Genomic DNA, 18,161 nt, shown 5'->3' with positions numbered 1-18,161 from the left:
TATTTACAGTTTTTTTTCCGGCTATGGAACCCTATAGGATCCGCATTCTTTCGATAGAACCCCGGCTTTATAATTAAAGTAAAGTAAAGTAGTTAATACTGAAAGAAAACACAAATAATTAAGATCAAAAGGATAAAACTTCTTTGAAAAAAACGCGCTAAGAAGCAGCAGAAATTTCAGAAAAAAGTATCAATACAAAACAAATGAAATAAAATAAAAATATGACCACCGAAGCCGACGTCTTCAGGGGGTACCGGCCCCGGTAGCCATTAAAAACAAAACCATTTCTATTTGAGGGAGAAGCAAAAGCTTAAAACATCTCCCTCAGTACCCCGATGGTTTTGTATAGAGGTCCAGGAAAAACAAGATACATTCAAAAGAATAAANTTAATGGCTACCGGGGCCGGTACCCCCTGAAGACGTCGGCTTCGGTGGTCATATTTTTATTTTATTTCATTTGTTTTGTAAAGTAGTTAACTTATAAAACACTGCTATCGTTTTATCATTGATAATCTAAAATTAGGCTTACATCAGGCAGTTGTATTCATAAATTTGGAGGCTAAATATAGGTTTGCTAAGAATTTGGTTTTGGTTTATAAACATAAGATGAAAATGAATGAAATAAGAAGAAGCATGGTTTTCATTGAAACGAAAACTAAAAAGAACTGTCATCAACGTTGAAAATTGTTAGCAGGGAAACATGTTTCTTCATTGACAATCTAGCCAAATCTTTAATTTAATTTAATTTAATTTAATTTAATTTAATTTAATTTAATTTAATTTAATTGTTGTAATTTAATTTTGTTGTAATTAGGTTGTAATTTAATTTAATTTAATTTAATTTAATTTAATTTAATTTAAAAGATACCAATGTATTAGATAGCAAACCAAACCAAAGATAAAAGATTAGAAACCAAAGATTAGAAGATACCAAAGTTTGAAAAGATACCAATGCAATATTTTATAATGCATATACTTTTCGTAGTTTATACATTATATCGTTAGTTGAAAAATTTTGTATTTTTTCCACATCGAAATGTGCTGTTTTTTTACAATGGCATTTTATTGTAATTAATGTCGCAAAAGCAATCAAAATATTAAGTAAATAGAGAATTATTGTTCGTATCTTAATAAAATTACAGGTTTCAGAAATGTTAAAAAGAGTACTAACTTGACCGGAAACAGATTACCTCTTCCACGGATCCATAGGATTCCACGACACACCATTTGGGAACAGCTGATTTACAGGATAAGTAAAAGAAAATGAAAATAAATTTTATATGAAATTATTAATACTTTTCAAATTAATTTCCTGGTATAGAATGTTTAAAATTTCAAGGGACAGTCAAAACAAGGAATAAATTTCACTAAATCTACAAGTTTTCTATCTCTCATTCATTATTCCCAACTTTCATCCACAGAACGCAATTTTGACCTGAACCAGAGAATGATCAATCTCAAATTTAATACCCCAAAGGTATGATTTGTAATGGGAACATGGAAGACTTTGTGACCCGACATACTTAACATGAACCAGTCACCGTTTACCTGCGGAGATCCAATTCACGACATCTTGGACATGGGCGTAAAAATAACTTAATGTTAGCAATTTAATTATAGTGTATCTATGTTCAAATTTAATTTAAAATTTTTTTTTTCCTTTTCAATTTACATAAGTTTCTTCTCAGGATAAACACGGATCATATTTTCCTTACCTAGTGTTTGCTATTATTTGTTCAGCTTGTGGCTTTTGTGGCAGTTTCTTGCCAGAAACTTTAGGTAAAGTGTTGCCTCAATCCGTGGAAGATGTTGAGAATGCTGATAAGCATCGAAGATCTTTGTGTACTGGGTGAGATAATATTGTTGTTTTTTTTTAAAAATTTGTTTATTATATATTGAATTTGATCAGAATCAATCTCGTCAGATCCCGTTTGCACCAGCAATGTTAGGTTTGTAAATTGATTCATGGAAACGAAAGGTTCAAGATACATAAATACGAAGCACATTACAGGGCTTATCATTATCCCTCTACCAGGACATTTCGGGTGAAAATTAAAAACAAACATAAAAGCAAACGGAAGAGAATTTATTATTCAGGGTGGCCGCAGGCGACTGAAAATTTAAAGTTTTATTAATAATAAAATTTTAGTTCGAAACTTTTTCTATAATAATTTTTTTTCAGTTTGCTAATTTTCAGCCTAATTTCGCCCCATATCTAATTATCAAGGCTAATTAGAAGTATATAACAAGATTTATAAATAATATTCGGATCTGTTTCGAATCTAGGAAAAAGTAAATGGTGGATAATTCATAATTAAAAGTAGTAAAAGCTGTAATTTTTTTAAGGCTATGGATTTACTGCCATTTTTTTTTCTCTTTTGCGAGGTACAAATAGCCCATGTATGATTCTCAGTTCAAAAGTTTAAACCCCTGTCTGAAAGAAAATCATCTCCAGCATTCGTAAAATATTCGACATCACTGGATTAGTTCATTTATAAGTATAAATATTTGTTAAAACAAATTTCCTTGTGTTTCAGTGATTTCCTTTTTATAGGTGGTGTATGATGAAAAAGTATGACTTACAAGATGAAGACTCGAATAAATCAGAAGTCTCCAAATGCAAAGTTCCAAATGTTACTATACATTTGTCAGCACACACCCTTAATAATCTTAAATGCTTGTAAATTTACTTTCCTTAAATGGTGTTTTCTGAAACTTTCTTGCCATAGAAAATAAAAAAAAACACAGTTTAATTTTAGACAAATATTAAATTTTGCTTAAAAAAATCTGAGTGGGCTTTAGAACTAACAAGACCTTTATTAATATAAAAGTTATAAGTTCTTAAGAAAAAAATCCAAGTATGTAAAATTCTATTACCTAAAAGAAATTTATTGAAATCAATAATGAATTCGAAAATATCACATATTCTTATGAGCCCATACAATACAGTGAAATAAAAAATTAGTTTTAATTTTCTACAAGCAGACTTTTCTTACTTTTGACATTTGGCTTCATATTTTTGGAGGCTACTGGTTTTATTTCAATAAAGTTGGACAAAACTTGTCAATTATAAATAACAGCTACAGATTCACGACAGTTGATTAGTTTAAGATCAGCCTTAATATATTGCTCAACCTATAAAAATAAAAAAGAATCATGTGTGAAAGTCATATTTCAATAATACAAATTAAATTGATTCAATATTACAAATTAAAAATTGTAATTACTTAAAGCTGTATTTTGTTCAAAAAATATATGAAATGGAATTTTTGAAATTTTTTTATTAAATATATGGTTATAAAATATAGCTTTTAATTAAAAGTTTTATTCAACATTGATACGGATACTGTGTTTTATGTATTAATAGTTCAATAAAAAAATACAGCCAAGTTATATACCCATTTATTTTTAATTTAAAGAAATTAGACATTGGTTTTTTTTTTTTCAAAAAATTTTCTCTCATGGCTAAAAAAACTTGCAAACAGTTGTTGAAATAGCTTTGACCACAAAAAAATATTTTTATGTCTTATTTTCTCAAAAGAATCAAATCGAAAAGTGTGAAAAGAAGGGCAAGTACTCATTGCATGATTTCAGACGTAAATTTATAATCATTTTTCTATTTTCTATTTAAAATGGAAGAAATATTTTTGTGTTTTTAACATTACTCAGCGTTTTATTTACTTGACCAAACACCATTTCGTTGTTTAATGTTTTAAAAATGATTTTACTTCATGTTTTTGCATTTGCAACTCGATTTGGCAAAAATTGTTACTCCATTGGACAAAAATTACTACTCCATTTGACACAAAAATTTTAGTCATGACAAGGGCTCGTGAAATACGGTATCCCGGTCACCATTGGTGACTTATAAATTTAAGGGGACAACTATATTTTTAGTTTTTCAATTACGATCTGAGAATTTGTTATATTTTAGTATTTATATTAAAAAAAAATCGGTTTGAGAATTGAGCTCGAATGATATTTTTTTTCGTTCCCGTCCGTGTTTTCTACAAGCATAAAGAAAACAATTCCATTTTACCTTATCTTCGCACAGTTGCATTTTCCTTAAATTTCTAATTCTTCATATTGTAAAAATGATACTATTAATGTGATAAAAGTATAGAAATTCAAAAATCAGTAGAAATTTATAGCAATAACTGTGGGATTGCGATCGAAAAACCACAAGGATTTACGATGAATTCGGTACAAAATCGAGCCAAAGTGATCAAAAATCGAAAAGTCATTCGATTCGCGATTCATGAGTCTTAATAGTTTATCTTTAAAAGTATCGGGATTTATTATATTATTTAGAAATCCATGGATAGATCCACCGAAACAAAAAAGGTAAATTCGCAACGAAATCGGAGCAAATTAAACGCATTGGTCAAAAAAATATTATTCAAATACGCGATTCGAAATTACCTTTGTAATAATACCTAATTAAAAATATCGGTATTTCAGAAAACTGTAGAGAAAGCTACTAAGAAACCACATGGATTTTATCTGAAAAATCAAGCACGTCACTTAAATGTGTCCGTACAATTTCGTTCCGTACAATTTCGTATTAAAAATATGGAAAAACGCGGTCTATTTAATTTTATTTCAGCAAAATGTTAAAAGGAAGAAACATTTGATTTTATACACAACAATCGCGTTATTTTTCTGCGAGGCTCGTGTTTTTGAAATTTTTTGTGTCCATTAGCGGTCTTAAAAATTTTTTACAAAGTTGTATCTTAATATATGAATTTGCGAGAAAAATCCTGCTATATTTATATTACTACCCGCTAATTCTCAGATAATATACATAGTTAATATTCAAAACATAATTTTGAAATTGCATTTAAATTTTTATTAGTTTAATATTTTTTAGAAAAAATTCTCAGAATATTCTCCATGATTATAATTTCAGCTGTCGAAAAGTCAGTTTCATTAAAAACTGGTAAATCAATGAGTCACATACCAGAGCACTTAAATCTTTGAACAGAATTTTCAGTTGCTGCTGCCTTTTTGTAAGCCTCGGTCACTGGATTCGAATCTTAGAACTGTGTGATAATCAGGCCAGGATAACTTCATAACCTCTTTTCAATTGCTTAACACGTTGAATGCCACGGTAATTTTACATGGCTTGCCCGTCTGACCAAAAGGTAAATAACTACAAACTAAAATTACAAATATTGACAGATTTAGCTAGTTTTTTAAAAGGTTTAGCATGACATATCTGAAAAAAAGGGGGGAATTATATAACCCTACGAATTGTGTGAAAAATAAAAATCTACTAAATTGCATTTATTAAACCAAGAATCGCAATTAATAAACTACCACTCGAAAATATTTATTCGCTGATCGGAGCAAGTTGGCATCTCTGTGTATATAAATAAAACTATTTTTGAGGGATTAATTTCGCCATTAATTTCTTGAGCCATTAATTTCTTCAAACCATTTTAGTAACAATAATAATATTAAAAAAATTACTCGATTTATGTATTTCTAATAATCTTGGCTTCACCGGTGACCCCCTTGGTGGTACGAACAAACTCAGTGCCGGTCACCGGTGACCCCCATGGCATTCTACATGCTAAATAATGTACAGTTTAAAAGGCATAAAAAATGACCTGCCAAGCCTTTGGAGCAGATGCGTCGTGTATCCCGTAGCTGTAACGTAATTATTATAGCATATCTGGCCAACTCCAAAGCGTCTAGATTTTCTGTATGATTCAAATGACCATTCAGAAGAAGTATAACTTGTATCATAATGGAGCATGTAGCAAAACTTACAGTTTATTAAAGAGGATAATGAACTGTAGGTTTTGCTACATGCTACCACTGAGGATAATTTACGCCAGCACTGTGGTCGGTACAAGCCGGCTCAGTAATATTGCGAAAGAAAATTTTAAAATCAGCTGATTTTAAAATCCAAGAAGTTACAATTTCTATGGTCGCCATTTGAGTAGATTTGTTCTTCGCTCATTGGCAATATTCATGCTTTATTAGTGATTTGGCGCTTAAAAAATATCAAATAATTTAGAAAAACATTTGTGAGAAAGAAGTTTGTTATAAAAGAAAAATACGCACTTTCTAAGGACTATTGGTAAAAATTAAGTACTTAAGGTCTTTTGTGTAATACAGGTTAAAATAGAGCCCTTGAACGCCTTTTACTTCAATTGCATTCCAATTACCAGAAAGAACCACCCTAAAGATCACAATTCAAGACGAATGGGAAAAAGGCCGCTAACGGCCCCAGGCGCCCAGATAAATATTGATGATAATGATGAAAGAGCCCCTGAATTAGACAGGCCGACTTATCATTTATTGTTGGAGCAAAGAGCTAACATAAGCACGGCGAATAAATATTTTCAAGTGGTAGTTTATTAATTGTAATTCTTGCCTAAACCTAAACTTTTAAATGATTATTTCCGAGAAGGTTGAAGACTGGAAAGTTAAAAAAGGTATGTTTAATCTCTGTTCACAATCATACTTCTTCCGCCCCATAGTAGTTGCTAAATTTAGGTCAAAAATTAGCTCATATATTTTAAGTCGGAAAAATTATAAATAAATTCCGATAAAATTTAGTAAATCGACACGAGTTAAAACATGCTACTAATGAACTTATGAGCTAGAAGACAGTTTTAAGCGATATTTGGTGGTCGAAGAGTCCTGCCATCATGAGGCGTGGCTTAATAGCCTGAGAATCCTGAATTTTTTTTAAAGTTTTTTACTAATTTATTACTGATTTAAGGATTGAATGCTTAGTAAGTAAATGTTGTTGATTTGTAACATAGCACCCAGAAACCTATGAATTTTTTTAAGCAAAAGTATCAAACAAGATCATGAGTATCGATAATAAGTACTGAAATATTCAAGTGGTGCAAAAGGGGGGGGGGCTGTAAATTAAAAGTATTGCTGAAATCTTTATTTAAAAAATCTAGTTCAAAGATGCCAACTGCTACGGACAAGCCAAAATAATTTAAAAAAACGGTAAATAACTACAAAGTAAATTTTGCAAATATTTTACTGTTTTTGCTTGCTTTTAAAAAGCATAGCATAACATATGTACTATAAAGTGGTGAATTATATAAGCCTACGAATTGTTTAGAAATAGTGATGGATAAAAATCTGTTAAATTGAATTTATTAAACCAAGAATCGCAATTGGTAAACTACCACTTTAAAATATATATTTGTTCTCCGGAGCAAGATGGCATCTCTAGTTTCTACTAATATCTTTTCATTTAGATGTCACACTACTTTACGCTCTACGACATAATTTAAAAAACGCTTATTAGATTCGAATCTAAATGTTATTTTTCTTGCTTTGTCTTCTTAATTATAATATTTTTGGCAACGTGTTCTTTTTTCATCAATGAACACAGCTAAAAATATGCAAAACAAAGGATGCAATGACTCTATCTGATTACAAAATAAATATAAGCACACAATGCAATATGAATCACTTTTTAAAGAACATCTTCAAAGGGAATCTTAGTATTTCGATCATTTACTTAGATCAAAATCATTGTAAAAATTGAATAATAAAATGTACTTTGATGTCTTTGAATTATAAAATATACTTTCACTTTTATTACACGAAAAATCTTGTTAAAGTAAATGATTTTCGCTTTGACATATTTATGTAATAATTTTCCGGATGAGTGAAGACTGCAAAGTTAAATTTTCATTTTAAACTTTCATCTTGAAAACAAGACATTGATGTTTCTCGTTTGATAAAATTAATGTTTATATTTTGATCCAATCTGTTTAAGAGTCATTATTTTGAAAGTCAGATGAAAACCTGAAATTTTGATTGTTGTATTTTTTAATTAGCTTATTTTTTTATGTTGAAATCGGTTATGAAAAATGAATATTGTACAAATTTGAGACCCAAAGAAATGTTTTCTCCCCAGTAGAAAATTTCAAAGTGATTTCTTTAAAAGAGAAATTTAAGTATGCTTTGAGGAGTTTATCTAAAAAAAAGCAATAATGCCCTAAAGTTTTGTTTTGCTTTCTTATAAGGTTATCGCTGCCTAGTTACGGACATGCACTCGTTTTCATGGGGCATTATTGCAATTTAGAGTTATGCTCAGTCAAAGTTGGTTGAAAATTCAGTTATTAGCGTTTTTCTGCTTCGAAAATATTGATTAAACAACAGCACTCCAATAATTTTTTTTCTGAATATTAGAGCTCCCTTGATATTGTTGATAAAATCATTAAAATTGGTGTTTTTGATAAACGAAAAGCTTTTAAATTTAAAGTTATTTTTTTCTGTAACTTGTGCAATAAAATTTTCAAAAATTTGGTTTTTTCACAAATGTTCAGAATTAAAAAAAAAATTGCAATAATGTTGAAAGTTTCTGAGAGGCTGAGAATAATTTTTTGAATAATTTGAGTAATAATGATTTTCCTTATAATTATTGTAATGTTAATTTTTTGATTAGGAAAATGATTGAGGAATACTAATTTCTTTTAACAGGGCGAAATTAAAGTCTTGACTGAGCAGCCCCAGTTGAGCAATATATTAATCTGTTTCGTAATCTACTTTTACTATCCTTTTTTCCTACTACGCATTTTATAAAGGGCGTTTACTTTTTTTGCAAGTGTTTCTTACACATTTAGTTAGTTTGCGAGATTGCTGTTTGACCGGTTTGCTGTGAGTTTTCATTTCTTCACTTTTGTATTATATTCTCAAGATTTTGTTTGAAATTTCTCTTCTTATTTGAGTTTTTGTATTTCTTCCTGAACTTTCATAAAACTTTCGGGGTACTGAGAGAGCTAATTTTGACATTTGTCCACTCCCTCAATAGAAAAGGTTTTGTTCTATGGCTTCCGGAGCTGGTACCCCCTGAAGACATCAACTTCGGTGACCATAATTTTATTTTATTCCCATTGTTTTTTTCTTTATTGCTTCAATTATTCTTTCTTTTGAAAATTCTGCTGCTTTTAAGCGCTTTTCTTTCAAAGAAAGTTTTGTCAATTTAGAATTTAATATTTTGTATTTTTTTACTAATGATGTGATGAGTTTTTTTTGAGCGACGATGCTGTTCTGTGGTTATCTAAATAAAAAATATGTATAATGAACAGAATTTGCACTTTTTGAAAATTTGAATGGCTATATCTACTAAAAGCATATATATCCCAGGAAATAGTTGGGTTACAGAGCTTGTACTCATAGAGAACTTTAAAGTAAAGAAATTATTGGAGTGCTGTTATTTAATTAAGATTTTCGAGGCAGAAAAAGTCAATAACTAAATTTTCCATTAACTTTGACAGAGCATTATTCTGAAATGCAACAATGCTCTATGGTGAAAACGAGTGCATGTTCATAACTAGGCAGCCATATACTAGTAATATAGCAAAACAAAACTTTAAGGCGTTGTTGCTTTCTTTAGATAAACCCCTTTATTAAACTTACTTATATTTCACTTTTAAAGAAATAACTCTTAAATTTTCTACAGGAGAGAGAAAAATTTTTAGGAGCTCAAACTAGTACAATATTCATTTTTCATAACCAATTTCAATAATAAAAAAGATCAAGCTACACTATCACACATTGTCTGAAGTTTAAAATAAGTAACTCTATAAATCTAAGTGATTGTAAGTACTTGATAATAAAAACGTAGTGCTAGCTAACTACCACATTTTTGATAAAGATGCTATTTAAATTATTACAAAATATTTGTAGCTACGCAATGTGTTGGCAGGAAGAATATGTAGAAAATCATTATGTATTTATTGTATTTCATATTATGTATTGAATATAATTATGCATCACAATGTGTTTCAAAGAATATGTAGTACATATCAAAATTTCTCCTGAAATCTCGAAGAATTTCTCGAGAAGTGTAGTGAGAGTATGGGAAGTTATGTTTTATGGGAAGTGTAGTGTGCGAAGTGTAGTGAGTGTATGTAAATTAAAAAGTATTACGAATACCTTCGAAACGCTTTGTTGCAGAATGATTCAGTGGCGAATGGGTGCATTAAATAAGGAAACCATATTTAATAACAAACAAATTTAATAAACAATAAAACGATATGATACGAAATGGGGCTCGCCACTGAGCCATCCAGGTCAATCCATTGCCTGCAACATAAAGTGATTACAGAATTATTGTGAGTGATTACAACGCCCTCTTCTTTTCAGGCAGAAATTCGTAACACGCTTCATATCTTAACATACCACAATATTTTAATATCTGTAACTGTATTTGCAGTAGGATTTTTCCGTCGCCGGAAAATTATCAAATCATGTTTTATCTTTATTTTTAATTTAAGTCTACCATCAATATTTCTAGTGTTATGTAAAAACGCCAATTCGTCAAATTGAATTTTTTCATTGTTTTATTATTTCACAAGCAGACGGCTTGATTTTTTTATGGCTACCACAAAGCATTAAAGCATGCTAGATGGCGCCACTAAGGCTTAGCAAAATTTATGTAGAATCTTCATGATTTTGAATCCCGATTTTCTGTATATATGCTATCATCAATTTTTAATGCTCAATTCCAAATTTCTGCTGTAAATAATGTAAATATCACAGATTAAGCTCGTATTTCATGTATATCTCTAATCATGGCTGTATTCATTTTTCAATGGCAATTAATGTAAATTTCCGATAAAGTTTGTACATACTTCTAATCATGGTTATTTTATTATATTGTTACCACATTGTTACATAATTCAAAATGTTTTATTCACTGTATATAATTTTCATGATGAATGGGGTAGGGGACGCTGCGTGGCCTAGGCACCCAATTTCGTTTAAATAAAGAAAGAAAGTCGCCGAAAAATTTCACTTCTATTTAGACTGTGGAATCAAATATTTTTCTAATCAAATACTTTTTATAATTTTCCTTGCAAATATTTTTTTCATGATTTAAATAATGTAATTTAAAATGAAATTGAACACCATTATCTCTAACGTATTAGAACGCTAATATAAAATACCCTTAGGTGCATATGGTTTTGTGTTCTCAAAAAAGTTACAATTTTTTTTACTCGTTTTAGGTTGCTGTGCTCTGGAATTATTAAGGGTATGGGTGGTTTTCATTTCATAAACACTAGGTTTACGGGACACGTCATTTTGACGGATTTCGGCCTTTGTAAGGAAAATTATAAAACCCGTTTGAATTTTTATTTTATCTCTTGTAATGACTTTTAACCATTGATAGAAGTAAATATATATTAAATGCTATTTACCTCAAAAGCGTTGAAATATTGAAATTCTCTATGTAGTATACCTATTTCTACGGATATGCGTCAATTTGACGCGATCATAATTTAGACAAAAGTTTAAGTAAACAAGCAATTATCACATCAATAATAAATAGGAATGTACCGACAAAACTTCGATTCGTTATCTCAAATAAAACAAGTGCATACCTGCCAACTCTTCCGGATTTTCCCGAAGATTTTATTTTCATATTTAAAGTGGTAGTAAATATATACTATTTTTTATTTTACAAACTTAATATTTAAATGATTTTGATCACCACTATTCTTATAAAAATTAAGCACATATATTAATATGCGTTACTATCATGGTTGTCAACTTAAGCTTTCTCAATTGCAACGTATTTGCTTGCTTAAAATTGAAGTATTAATTTCATTTTAATACCACTGGGAAAAATGATAATGGAAGGGATTAAAAGCTGGCAAGTATGCAAGTGATAAACAACTGTTGCCGATAAGCAATAATAGAAAGAACAAACGCAGAATGTCAATTGATGTCAGATTTTGAAGGTTTCAGTTGCTTAGTTCGAGTATTGAAACATAAAATACTAGAATATTTCATAAATATATATCTCATATCTTCATTTTTTACTTATAGTATACATATACATTGGTTTCTAAGTGCAGAGATGCCAACTGCTCCGGACACGCAAAAATAATTAAAAAAATGGTGAATCACAACAAAGTAAATTTTGAAATATGAAGTGGTGAATTATATAGGCCTACGAATTATTTAGAAATAGTGGTGGATAAAAATCTACGAAACTGAATTTATTAAATTAAGAATCACAATTCTTTCATACGTCAAATTGACGTGTGTCCGCAGAGATAGGTATATAAGAAACGTCCGTAAACCTAGTGTTAAGAAAACATCAATGAGAAACTTTTTATCATCTCTCTATAACTTATCAAAATTTAACTTTAAGATTCAGATTATTTTACAGGAGTTTAACATAAGCACAAATATTAATTAAATGCAAAAACATTTTTGAAACGATGCAAAGAACTCTTAGAATTAAATTTTCTTTAGAATTTAAATTTGGGAAAAAAAAGATACATACTTTATTTTCTTGCTCGCACGATAAAATTCATAAAAATCAAGTAAAAAACTTCAACTTTAAACGGGCAGTCAAATATGTTCTTAAAACTGTACAAACTAAAAGAAATTGAAAAATGAAAAAGTTTTTTTATTCTTAAACAAAAAGTTCAATTTTTAGGATTTTTAATTTGTTTTAATTTAAAAATACAAAATATTTATCAATATTCAAATAATAGTATGAGATTAAGCAACATGCTATACTCAAACCAAATACCAAGCTATAACTTAATATGTTTATAAGAAGCCAAGAAATTTTACGCACAAGTTGAAGGAATTTGAAATGAGAAAAACAGATAGATAAATAGAAAACACTAGCACCACTTTGTAAAAAATAATTTTTTCTAGTGGTAGCGAAACTGAAGCTTGCTTTAGTTTGATGTTTAATTATCATTTTAAGTAATTTTTCCACACTATATATCAAAAATTCAAAGCATGTTAAGAAGTACAGCATTGCTGCATTTTATACTTGATGACACATTCTAAGACTGCAGAGATGCCAACTGCTCCGGACACGTCAAAATAACTAAAATTAATGGTAAATAACTACACAGTAAATTTTTCAAATATTTGACTGTTGCTTGCTTCTTAAAAAGACATAGCATGACATAAGTACTAAAAAGTGGTGAATTATATAAGCCTACGAATTCTTTAGAAATAGTGGTGGATAAAAATCTACTTAATTGAATTTATTAAATCAATTGTTCTACTTAATTGATCTACTTTATTGAATTTATTGAATCACAATTGATAAACTACCACTTTAAAATATATATTTGCTGTCCGGAGCAAGTTGGCATCTCTGTAAGAGTTAGTGTAATTATTTCAAGTTTACCTCGCTACCAATTTCTTAAAACAGGGGTCCCGCGGACCTTGAAAAGTTTCAGTAGTGGTAGTAAATTTAGGTTAATGCTAGAAGATTTTTCTTATTTTAATGTACCATTTAGTTGTTAAGTGGATTAGAAGCTAGAATTTTCTTGCATACTTTCTTTGGAAAGCAATTTTAGGGGCAGTTACACAGAAATTAAATTACGGAATTTCGTTTAATTTTTGTTACCACTTCTTCAAATTTACAAGACCAGCGGGAACCCTGTAAAACCTTTGCAGAAAGTGGAGCAGTTGGCATCTCTGCTACCTTAAACTTGTTGTCAAATTACTAGGAACAAAATAGATCGGGAAAAATATTTTAAATTTTGTTAGTAGAAAAACTATCTAGATATCTTAAAGCGGTATCAAACAAGGAAATATAGATGTTTTTAATTACTTCTATCAATTGAAAAATTTCCATTTTTTAGCAAATTTATTAGGGTGCTAATAATAACGTAATTATTCTTATTTTCAAGTGGAAGCAAAATTTAAACATCTTATAGTAACCTCGATAAAATGCAGCTACCACTTATTGATTTTGTTCAATTCTTAGCAACCTTGCTAAGAATTGAACTATTCAATGCTACCACTTGGAAAAACATTCCTGGGAGAGTGCAGATTTTGGCAGTTATGTTATCTTAAAATAAAATGCGTTTGTGCTTACCTCGTCGTAACCTCTATTTCAGTAACTGAATAGAGTTCAGCTACAGAACTTCACATATCAAGAGATTTCGTAGTACGGTCTACAGTGAAGCAGGTTTCCGTAGCTGAGTGCCACAGATTTATAAATGAATTGCTCTTTAAGGAAATTGCCTTTTTAAAGAACTGTATTCTTTCTTTCCCAATATGGACATTCAAAAGCTCTTGAATTTCCTCCGGAGTAAGCATGTCATACTCTTCTACAAATCTACACAAGATTTTGTGCAGCTTAGAGTTGCTACCATTTGCCATTGCTCTTTTTATACTTGAATATACATCATAAAAATCAATTTTCTCTTCAGGTAAGACAGTGGGTCTACTATTCAAAAAACGCTGGAGATTTTCAGTAATCCTCAAACCTTCAACTGTGGAATCATCTTCAAAATTAGTTTGGTTTGCTGTATTAATATATTTTTCACCTGTAAACTTTCTTACAAATACGTTTAACAAAAGCAAAGTCCCAATTACGTCAAAATCCTGAAGTGAATTAAAGTTCGAAATTCTGTGAAAGGTTTTATCTCTTTTATTATCCCCTTGAAGAAATGAGTTATGGTCATTTTCTTCAATGAAGTTTGAAGGCCCGGTATTAAAATTAGTATTATTTAAAACGCTCGCTGCTAAATTTCGTGGGGAGCGATTCATTTTTGATTTCAAGTAATTACCTATTACAAACGATTTCAAACCGAGAGCTATGTCAAAAGGAGTTTCATTCTTATTATTTTTTGCATTCATATCGGCGCCTTTCTCAACGAGATACTTAACAACATCGAAATATTCATGTTGGACTGCCATGTGTAAGGGTGTATTACGTAACTTATTAGCTGTTGGTTCGTTCACTGAAACACCCAAGTCTTCTATAAAATAATCCGCGGTAACCAAATCCCTCAAGAATATGGCATGATGTATAGGTAGTTGGCCTCCTTCGTCTCTATGATTTATATCAGCTCCCTTCATTACTAACAACTTAATAATTTCTACTCTAGTTTCACTGTCCACTTCAGCTTGGGTAGCTCGATTCAAAAATCCTGAAGATCCGCATTCACCTTTGGCACTGGCATCTTTTTCTATCATATATTTTACGATATGCAAATGTCCGGACTGCGCAGCAGAGCAAAGTGGTGGGTAAGCGGTGGGCGATTCCTTCTCAATATTAGCATTTCTTTCTTGAATGAAATATTTAACTATGTCTAAGTGCCCATAAAGAGCTGCTTCGTTTAACAGCACGCAATCTTTTGGATTTATTTTATCAAAAAAATATTTGATCATTTCCAGTTGATCGAACTGATTTGCATCGCAAAAAACCCATGGACATGACTTGGGACAACGAGGTGGAATATGTGTTTTAACTAGCGCGTCGTATATGTACCTTTCTCTCTCAAAGCCATATTTAACTACATCAATATGTCCATTTTGAATGGCATAATACATGAAATCATTAGTCCGTGAGTCAGTCACATAAAGGCCCCCACCATTACTGATCAGGTACTCAATCATGTGTAACTGTCCTCCTTTAGCATACATATGTATCGGTGTTTCTCCATCACTGTTACTGACATCAACGTTTGCACCCTTGTTTCTTAAAAATTTAACAACTGCTGAATGCATATTTTGAGACGCCATGTGTAGAGGAGTCTCTCCGCGGTGGTTTTTCAGTTCCAGTAAACTTTTGTCACGTTTCAGTAAGAGATCTACTACAGAAACTGCTCCATTTAAAGCTGCCTTGTGGATAGGCGTGTTACCCATGTCATCTCTAGCATGTAAATCAGCATTTTTATCAAGAAGTACCAGAACATTTTCGATTCTTCCACGAAATGCAGCTTCATGCAGTGGCGTTGAGTTTTTAAATGTTTTAGCATTGATGTCAGCTTTATTCTGTATTAGAATATTTAGCATGTCCGGTGTTTCTCTCATTGCGGCTAAGTGAAGGGATGAGTAACCTTCCTGTGTTTGCTGATCTATGAGGACGCCACGCTTAATTATTGCTAAAAGAACATCTTTTCTGCCATATGTTACTGCAAAATGCAAAGCTGTGAGCCAACCATTAGTTACTGTTCGCAGTTTAAGTCTCCCGTCTTCTAATAGACGTTTGCTTACATTATCTTTCCTGAAAAATATTGCATAGTGAATTGGAGCCCATTTGTTATCATTAGTACCTTCGTTTATTTCTATCCCTTCTAGGGCGAGAAGATAATTCACCATATCTAAATGCCCCATCATTGCTGCATGGTGCAAAGGAGTCATATTATTGTCATCACCAGCATTGATGTTAACTTCTTTACTGTTAATTAAACTTTGTGCTACCTTCATATCGTTGTTTATCACTGCTAAATGGAAAGGCGTCAACTTTGTGTTTGACTGTGCATTAATCGAAGCCTTTCTAGTATTTACTATCATATTTACTACCTGTTCACCGCCCACAACGGCATTATGCAATGGAGTGAATCCAGACATATCTTTGACATTCAAGTCAACCGTGTTTGTTAACAGAGTTTCCAATGTTTTCACAAAACCATTTCTGGCTGCCAAATGCAAAGGAGTCAAAAGTTGAGGATAGGACTGTATGCCTATGGTAGATCGATGTCTTATTAGCAGATTCATAAACTCTTCCTGTCCAGCTTCTACAGCTACGTGCATAGGAGTAAAACCATTTTTGTCTCGTGCATTTTTCTCAGAATAGGGTTTTCCCAAGAGCAAACTTAAGGCGATTTCAGTATTGCCCCATTTTGCAGCGGCATGAAGAGCCCGTCTGCCGTTTTCAAACATCGCATTTGTATCAGCTCCTTCTCGTAACAAAATCGTTGCAGCTCTCATACCTGATTCTTTATCAGGACTATCAACAGCATCGTAGAAATCTCTATTAATATCAGTGAATTCAGTTTCATAGCTTTTAAGTGTCCCAATTAATTTCGGTGTTTCGCCTAAGAATCTTCTAAACACGAGTCTATCGCGCCGTAACTTATCGATTGGTACTTTAAGAGTAGGGCAAGCTCTCTCCTGAACCAAAACTGGATGGGACCATTCTCCAATCTTTGCATATTTATCGTCACTTTTGTACTGGACCGCATAACTAACTCGTTTACCTGCTACCCAATCACCGATCGGGGTTTTAATATTCTTTTTAAACGAGAATTGCACAAAGTTTTGTGGTTCTTCTTCTATTGCGGGTAAGGTCATATTTTGAACTTTTAATTTAATGCTTTCAAATAATCGGATGGAGTCCGTCAATCGTCTAGCTTTTGTAGCCCACACAAAATCTAAGTTATTCACTTCCTGCAGCAACTCTATTACTCTAAGCAGCAATGGTTCCTCTTTTCCTGCTATGCCTCTTCCGATGAGAGACCTTCTGAAATATTTGAAGGTGTTTATCATACCATTTAAGAATCGATTATAGTTATCAACGTCACTAATACGGAGAAAGTAGTTGACCAAATAAGCATATTGTTCGATCAAAAAGAACATAACAGTAACATACGTATGCGAACCATATATTAATGCATCAATAGCTTTAAATGCAGCCTTGTCGTAAGATGTTTTCGGAGTAGCGTATCGCAGCTTTATGATATTTAGCAAGAAGGAAAGCAATCCATCTGGTGTTCTATAGTCTGATAAATATTTTAAAAAGTTATCATCTCCATCTGCCAACCTATTGACATAATCATTGTTATTTAAGCCTTTTATTCTCTCGGATTCAGTATAGAAATATTGAACGAAATTATTAATTTTCGATATTATCGGATCTACCTGGGTGATCTCGATCGTTTCTATGACCTCATCGAATCGCGCATGCATTTCGAGTCTAGTTTGTTCAACGGAAATTAAAGTTTTATTTGCTAACGTCCTAATCTCCCTCAAAGCTGCTGTCTGTTCATCCAGCCTCCTATCAATTTCGTTGAATCTTCTATTCATGATCTCTTTTATTTCATCGAATGGCACATCGCCACAGTCCACTGCTGTTTGAGCTATGTCTAATCCCCCGGAAAATAAATGAGAGACCACTGAAATACCTGCAGTAAAGACTCCCAGGAACTCGCCAACAATAGGAATCGAATTCAGATCATTCACAATATCGCTTGCCGTTGAAGAAACTTTCGATCCTATCTCCATTGCTTTACATTGCTCAACCTTGGACGTTTCACGCTTTATCCTGCTTGAAACACTTAATTCATCCATTTGATATCTTGAATACTTTGCGGAGGCCATTTTGCGAGATTTTGTATTCTAGTAAACGACTGTGAGTTAACTTTTAAAACTTCAATTTTGTATCGCAGAGAAAGAGA

General features: G+C 31.4%; 2 protein-coding genes across 4 annotated transcripts in view; one reads left to right on the top strand and one right to left on the bottom strand.

The window, feature by feature from the left end:
* Positions 1-3,395, top strand: part of LOC107452435 (carcinine transporter-like) — a 23,490-nt gene extending 20,095 nt beyond the window's left edge. The window contains exons 9-10 of the mRNA XM_071184937.1: positions 1,689-1,849; positions 2,555-3,395. Of these exons, the coding sequence (XP_071041038.1) occupies positions 1,689-1,849; positions 2,555-2,684 (291 nt within the window). The 3' untranslated portion in view covers positions 2,685-3,395. The remainder of the gene's footprint in view (positions 1-1,688; positions 1,850-2,554) is intronic.
* On the bottom strand, positions 2,798-18,161 carry LOC107452436 (alpha-latrotoxin-Lh1a-like). Of its 3 annotated transcripts, XM_071184936.1 has the most exons (3): positions 13,850-18,161; positions 12,284-12,378; positions 2,798-3,135 (listed from the first exon to the last, which is right to left on the bottom strand). In XM_071184936.1, the coding sequence occupies exon 1, from the start codon at positions 18,082-18,084 to the stop codon at positions 13,900-13,902; it is 4,185 nt and encodes a 1,394-aa protein (XP_071041037.1). In that variant the 5' UTR covers positions 18,085-18,161; the 3' UTR covers positions 2,798-3,135; positions 12,284-12,378; positions 13,850-13,899. The 3 variants fall into 3 exon arrangements, with proteins under 3 accessions (XP_071041037.1, XP_015924398.2, XP_042897770.1); XM_016068912.3 differs by lacking the exon at positions 12,284-12,378; XM_043041836.2 differs by lacking the exons at positions 2,798-3,135; positions 12,284-12,378 and adding an exon at positions 9,989-10,074.

Source organism: Parasteatoda tepidariorum, chromosome 9 (assembly GCF_043381705.1).
Source record: "Parasteatoda tepidariorum isolate YZ-2023 chromosome 9, CAS_Ptep_4.0, whole genome shotgun sequence".
Classification (NCBI taxonomy): domain Eukaryota; kingdom Metazoa; phylum Arthropoda; class Arachnida; order Araneae; family Theridiidae; genus Parasteatoda; species Parasteatoda tepidariorum.
This window is presented reverse-complemented; position numbering and strand designations above follow the sequence as displayed.